At 33.6% G+C, this 7,291-nt stretch overlaps 1 protein-coding gene across 1 annotated transcript in view; it reads left to right on the plus strand.

Annotated features, from left to right (window-relative positions):
• Window positions 1–5,268, plus strand: part of TNFSF13B (TNF superfamily member 13b) — a 30,597-nt gene extending 25,329 nt beyond the window's left edge. The window contains exons 4-6 of the mRNA XM_033104617.1: window positions 1,674–1,786; window positions 1,873–2,023; window positions 5,073–5,268. Coding sequence (XP_032960508.1) covers window positions 1,674–1,786; window positions 1,873–2,023; window positions 5,073–5,185 — 377 coding nt within the window. The 3' untranslated portion in view covers window positions 5,186–5,268. The remainder of the gene's footprint in view (window positions 1–1,673; window positions 1,787–1,872; window positions 2,024–5,072) is intronic.
• The last annotated feature ends 2,023 nt before the right edge of the window (window positions 5,269–7,291 follow it).

A 7,291-nucleotide genomic window follows, 5' to 3' on the forward strand; every position in this document is an offset into this window, starting at 1 on the left:
GTTCAGATATGATGGGTTTGCCCTGGGGGCACTACTGAAGTAGGTACATACACATAGCAATTGTGTTTATGTATAAAAGTGAAAGCATTATCAGCAACGTATCCTAAGGTGCCTTATAAGAAAATCCTCAGGGGAAAATTTTCTTTCATCTCAATTCTACGAGGTAAGCTGTTTTATTTTTTGAACTTCCAGCATATTGTTTTGTGGAGTCTGAATATTATTATTGATTTTGTTTTCCTTTTTGTTATAACCGAGGTGAAGCTTGGGGACACACGTTGTCCAGCACTACCAATTACATAGAAAACTTTTATACCATTTTAGACTACCACAGTTTCCTCTTCCTATTCTATCTTCTCTCACCATTTCTCTAATGTTCTATTCATTTATTTTATATCCTTTTATTAATACTTATCCACATTTCCCAGTCTAGCTTTGGGGTTTGCTGTGTACTCCAATGTTTCCTTAGTAGTAAGAAGTCCTGTAAATGTTCACTGTGGATTCACAGGAAAGGAGTGTTTATATTCTCTCTCTTTTTTTTTAATTTTATTTTTTAATTTATTGGGGTGACAATTGTTAGTAAAATTACATAGATTTCAGGTGTGCAATTCTGTATCACATCATCCATAAATCACACTGTGTGTTCACCACCCAGAGTCAGCTCCCCTTCCATCACCATACATTTGATCCCCCTCACCCTCATCCCCCACCCCCCAACCTCCTTACCCTCTGGTAACCACCAAATTACGTTCCCCAGATTAATTTTCAAACCCGTGGCCATCCTGTGGTCACCGACTGCCCTCCAATCCCCTCACCCTCCCCCCCACCCCCCACCCCGCCCACCCATCTAGCAACCCTCAGTTTTTCCTCTTTGTCTCCAAAACTGTTTCTGATTAGTTCATTCACTTATTCTTTTCTTTATATTCTCTTAATTGGTGTTGATGTCCATCCAAAAGCACTGTATTCTGGCTCAGCGATTTGGTCCCCTCTTGCCAACTCATCTCTGTAGCTGCTGTCTTCTCTCTGCCCCTTAATCCACTTGTGAGCACCGTGGCTTCCCTGTCACTCCCCAAATAAAGTTCGAGGGATAATGGAGAATTAGTGTACTGAACAGAAACCACTTCAACTTGACTATTACAGACTGTTCTCACCAAGTTCCTTGACCATTTCGCAGTAAAGATTATGTCTTAGTAGCTGTCCTTGCTCTCCTGATACCCTGTCCTATTGCTGTGTTGGGAGGGGGCTTGCTTTCTCCTGATACCCTTGGCTAAACTCTCCACATACTCATCGTTTCTTCGCTGGCAACCAAAGAAGAACTGAAAAATCTCTACTGTGTGTTACTCAGAGACATTTTGTACATTTTTTTTGCCTCAAACTCTGCCATCTAGACTAGACTTTATTAGGAAAATTGCGGAATTACAGAAGAATGAGAGAAAAACCAGACATTTCATCTGAAGTGTTTGCTCTCAAGTTCCTGTATCTGACAGTTGCCTGGGTTAATATGTAAATGACAGTGGAGAAAGCAGTGGAATATTGTGATTTGTCTTCTTTTCCTCTTTTTTTTTTTTTAACGATGAAATTCTCTTCTAAGTTTCAGACTTAGTTTAGCAACTAAGCAAAGGTGAAAAATTGTTTTTCTCAGTTTCCTGTCTTATAAATTGTTCTCTTCCCTGTAGGAGCCTACACGTTTGTTCCATGGCTTCTCAGCTTTAAAAGAGGAAGAGCCCTAGAAGAAAAAGAAAATAAGATATTGGTCAAAGAAACCGGTTACTTCTTTATATATAGTCAGGTAAGTTCCACCCTCATTCTGCCATCACTGCCCGGTACTCCCATCTGTGCTCACTTCTGACCAAAGTTCTTTGGTTTGTTTCTTAGGTTCTGTACACCGATAACACCTTTGCCATGGGACACCTAATACAGAGGAAAAAAGTCCATGTCTTTGGGGATGAATTGAGTCTGGTGACTTTGTTCCGATGTATTCAAAATATGCCTGAAACACTGCCCAATAATTCCTGTTATTCCGCTGGTAAATAATAGTTCTATATAAATAGAAAGAAAGACATACCTAAGCTTGTTGTGTGGTTTTTATTATCTTGAATGATAAGCTAGTCTGTTTTAATTGTGACAGAGAAAGTCATTACTAATAGGTTTATCATTTGTACATACATTTAGGAAGGGCAGTAACTTCGTAGCAGTCAACACTGAAAACAATTCTAAGCTGTATTTTTTTCACCTTGTAATAACAACAGTAATAACAGAAGAATAACAGAATAAATATCATGTGCCAGGCACCTTTTTCTGCACTTTACCTGTGCTCGCTCATTTAATCCTCCTGTTTAATGGAGATGGAATCTGAGACATAGAGAGGTAACGCATATTGTCCTGGGTTGCATAGCTACTAAGTTCCAGAACTTGATTGAAGCCAACCAGTTTGACTCCAGAGGGTGAGCTACCAAAACTCTTCTTTACATGCTATGGAAGAAATGCCCTTAGCTGGTTTGGGGGTCAGTTCAAGTCGCACGATGGCTTCTCTCTCACTTTCACAGAGGTGACATCTGGTGTATACGGACAGATGCCTTTGTGATGTGAACATGTCGGAGCAAACCAGCATTTCAACTCAGGGGCAATGAAAATAGGGAGAGAAAAGGGAAAGAGTAAGCTTTTTTCACTTAAGTTCTGTTTTAGCTGCATTGCCAACACAGCCTTTATTTTGAGGGGTAATTTCAAATTAATCAAGGCTAGTATTAGAAAAAAAAAAGTATTTTTCTTAACACATTTATTCTTCTCTGGTGATTTGGACAAATCCATTTAGAACCTTGAGGAATGTCTTCTGTTCCAGTGTGAATGAAACACAGGATTGGGGATTTGCTGCTCAACTTGAAGTACCATATTTCAAAGGTGTTTACCTAATGAGTTAAAAAGGAAGGAAAACAGCTCATAATAATAGAGGTGACTGTCATTATGGATCTGCAGCCATAAATAGCCTTCATGGGGTGATGAGGAAGTTTGTTAAATTGGAATTCCCTAATTTTCATAAAAATATGCTTCCCTGCACCCAGTGGTGACTAGTATTTTGGTGTTACAAAATACTTAAAAATGGGAAGGCTACTCCGATCTCTTATTTATTTATATTCAAAGAACTCTTTTTTAAATTTTCTAATCTTCTCCTCCTCTCATGTTTACTTTCTGGGCCAGATTTCCTAGATGCCTTACTTTTTAGAATAAATAACTTGACTTTAAAGATATTTCTCAATGCTAATTCCTTAGTATTATAAATGAGAATAATTCTGTAGGAAATTTCAGATTTGCAATTTTAATCTGTTCTGGGGAGAATTTATTTAAAACCATTAAAAACTACACATTAGTATAAATGCATAAAGAACTTCCATGATAACCTCAAAAAAATTAAAATAGCCCATTTCAGGAGCCCAAATAATACTAAAGAATCTCTTTTATACACAAAATTGAATCTTATTATTTAATTAACAAATTGAATATGTTTTTTAATATAAAAAGAGCTCGTTGCTATAATCTGGAAGAATTGAAATAACGAATAACTCAGTGTTGGAATTTTAAATAGAGCCTATTTTTAAAAGTAGTTGGTCCACACCAACTATTTTGAGAGTTAATATTACTTAATTCCTGTGATCTATAGCCTTTGTCAAAATATTAGATTATCTTTAGTCTCAATGATAATGACTAATCTATTCAACAAATACATTCCTTTTTTTTTTTTTTTTTTTTTTTTTTTTTACTATTTAATGTAATCATCAAATGCTTTGCCAGTCCTAGAAAGTAATACTTCTTTTGTTCGTTGTCTGTCTTGGTCATTACAAAAAAAACAAGATCCTTGGGGACAAAATCTTTTGTCATTCAGATCACTGCTCTGTGCATGCCTAGAAAGGTGTCTGGTATATCAAAAGTGTTCAATAAATAAACACCAACTGACTGTTGCTGGAGGAAATCCCGGTGCTTTGGGTGTGATGATAGAATAGATGTTAACAAGATGTGTTTATGTAAATACATTTTTACTGTATGTTAATGAAACAATGTAACTACTTTTTAAATTGATACAGTTGACTCCTGAACAACTCTGTTAGATGTGCAGAGGTTGGTTGAATCTGCAGATGCTAAACCTGCAATGCGGACTGGGAGTATATTTATTGAAAAAAAATCCTCACTTAAGTGAATCTGCACAGTTCAAACCTGTATTGTTCAAGGGTCAACTGTCACTGAAAGTACTGACAATTCAAGTACTATTTTGTTAGTTTTTTTGTTTCTTCTCCTTCCCTCACTTCTCCTCTTTCTTTTCCTTTATTTTTATTTTAAAATAGAGTCAGGAATTAATTAACCTGATATACTGAGTATAGTTCCTGAATTGTGTTTTGTATTCCTGAATCACAGAATAGAATACATTATTGTAAATTAGGCACATGCAGATTTATTGGTTAGTTTTGAGAAGCTAATTACTGTGCTGCTTTTGATTATAAAGACAAATTGTAAGGAAACATAAAATACAGAAGGCTATAAAAAGTAATCCAAATGACTCCAAATCCCATAGTCTGGACTCTAGCGAAAAACTATGTTAACACATGTACTTTGTTAATAAATGGAGTTTTGTTTTTTACTTTAATACTGTATATACTTTATATGTACATTTAAAAGTGTATATATATGTGTGTGTGTGTATTTTTATTTAACATTATTATGAAAAGTTTCTTTGTCAATAAAATGAAGCAAAACCATTTTTAACTATATAAGCTTCCACCAAGGGATTTACTTAACAATTTTTCTTAAACATTTGGTTCCAGTTTAGATTCTCCATTTTATAAACAGTAGGGGATAAATACATTTATATCTGTTGTAACTCCCTCTGCTTATTTCTTTTAAGTCTCTTTCTCCTTCTTCTTCTAAGCTAGTAGACTAGTAAGTAACTCATTTAGAACTCTACTGGTGTAATTTGAACTGTGAATGCCTACATTTTTCCCCAAAACAAAATAGTTTTACTTAATATTCCTTTTTTTTCTTTTCTATTGTACAACTACTTAAAGTTCTTATAAACCATTCTTTTCCAGGCATTGCAAAGCTGGAAGAAGGAGATGAACTCCAACTTGCAATACCACGCGAAGATGCTAAAATATCACGGGATGGTGATGGCACTTTTTTTGGTGCATTGAAACTTCTGTGACCTACTTACACCTTTTTTTGTGGCTATTTTCCTCCCTTTCTATGTACCTCTAAGGAGAAAATACTTAACTGGAAATGCCAAAAGAAGAAGAAAAAAAAGTTAACCATAGCCTTTTCTATGAGCTATTTGTTTTGGTTTTCTGAAACTAGACCAAACAGGAAATTTAACAGTCAACCACAGCCAAAGGGTGTCATGTGAATTACAAGAAATAGAGCCCATTTAAGGAAAGATAGAATTAGAAAGACTTTTCACTGTAATGCCATGTTGAACAACTTAGTCAGAGCTTCTTGTCTTGGAGGAAGCATAGTATTCAAAGGGACAGTAGTCATTTCTTCAAAAACAGTATTCCATTATTTACTATGAAACAAGTGCCCACATCTGTAAGATATTTGGGAAAACTTAGGATCCGTCCTCTATTTTTATGTTAAATACGTCCCTCTCCTATTTCAGTTAACATGGTAGAAAGTAAAAAGAACAAATTATAGAAATCTTGCATTTGCTACATGAAAAAGTAATTAAAAGCTTCAATTTAAACGTCATATTAAAGAATTGGACTCAAAATAGGATATAGATATTATTTAAGTCTGTTTAGTTTATTTCAAGTTTGCAAATTTTATCTCTAATATTGTATATTACCTGATGGAACACTTCCAGACATTTTTCACAGGTGGGAAATAAGTCTCTTATGTGTTTATACAAATGTGTATTTTCTGTAGCTAATGTCAGTTACTTCAGAAACTTTATAGGCTAAATCCAATTCATTCATATAAGCATTAATTGAAAAAAAAACTATAATTGTTCTTATGTAAAAATAAAATCTCTAATAAAAGTTAATGAATACATTTATAATAATGTGATATAATTTCCATTTATTAATTTCCATTTCCTATCCTTCTGTTTTAAACTGCTGCTATTGTAGTTCACATATCCCAGCCTTTAAAAAATACGCATGTTATTAGCTTTACAGAAGTTGAGGTTTAATTAAAGTTCTTGGCATCCTGAAGTATGTTATATGACATGTGCTGTTATAAAGATTGCCATATGCCAGAAGACATCATCCTAACTTGCAGCTTATAAAGAGTCATATTCAAGAATGCTATAATTCTTATCTTTTATTACATCGATATCCCTTTTTTTGCTTGTGTTTTTAATGTCATCAGTTTAAAGAGCTTTTACTTCATTAAACAGTTTACTTCATTAGTTTACACAGTAACTGGGAGAATAGACCTTTGGTCAGCATTTATTTTCCCCAGTCTATATGAAAATATTTTTAGATATATTTTTCAAAACAAAAGGGATGATTTGTATTTTTGTATCTAAAATTAAACTTTGTTTAAAACTGATATCTAGAATTTTGGTTTTTTAGTTAAAATAAAACATTTTGCAATTTGTTTTAAATATTATAATTAAAAATAAATGATAGGTAGAGTAGGAGTTTCAATATTAGAAGGAGGTGAGTAACTTTTTCAGTATTGCTGCTAACTTGGATGGCCAAATAAAAATTTTTAGACCCATTTGCCTCATTTTTTGATGGAGTTTGTCTAACATCACTCATCTTTTTGTTTCTCTCCACCTAACTACTAAATGTCATGTTAAAAATTAGGTGCATAACAGTAAAGTAATGTGTGTTAGGGTATGACAAGAAAGTTTTTGAGATCATGAATATTTTACATATTTCAAAAAGGGTTTGTACACATCTGTACTATATTTAAAGATATAAATTAAATATTTCTTAGAGAATAAGGTTAAAAAAGATACTATATTTATAATAGGCTTGCCCCCTAATCTTATTATAATCTGCAGCTTGTACCATTATTCTTTTTTAAGTGACTTAACATATTTTGTCAGCAGATGTAGAATTCAGCCACATAAAATATTTTTTTTTTGCTTTATTTTTTCCTTTAATTTACCAATTTTTTAAAACATTTTTATTAAAAATATAGTTAGCATACAATATTATATTAGTTTCAGGTGTACACAATAGTTATTCAACATTTATATACCTAAAGAAGTGATCGCCATGATAAGTCCAGCAACCATCTGACACTGCACCATGATATCACAGTATTACTAACTATATTCCCTACGCTGTACATCACATCCCCA

The sequence above is a fragment of the Rhinolophus ferrumequinum genome, chromosome 4 (assembly GCF_004115265.2).
Source record: "Rhinolophus ferrumequinum isolate MPI-CBG mRhiFer1 chromosome 4, mRhiFer1_v1.p, whole genome shotgun sequence".
NCBI classification, from domain to species: Eukaryota; Metazoa; Chordata; class Mammalia; order Chiroptera; family Rhinolophidae; genus Rhinolophus; species Rhinolophus ferrumequinum.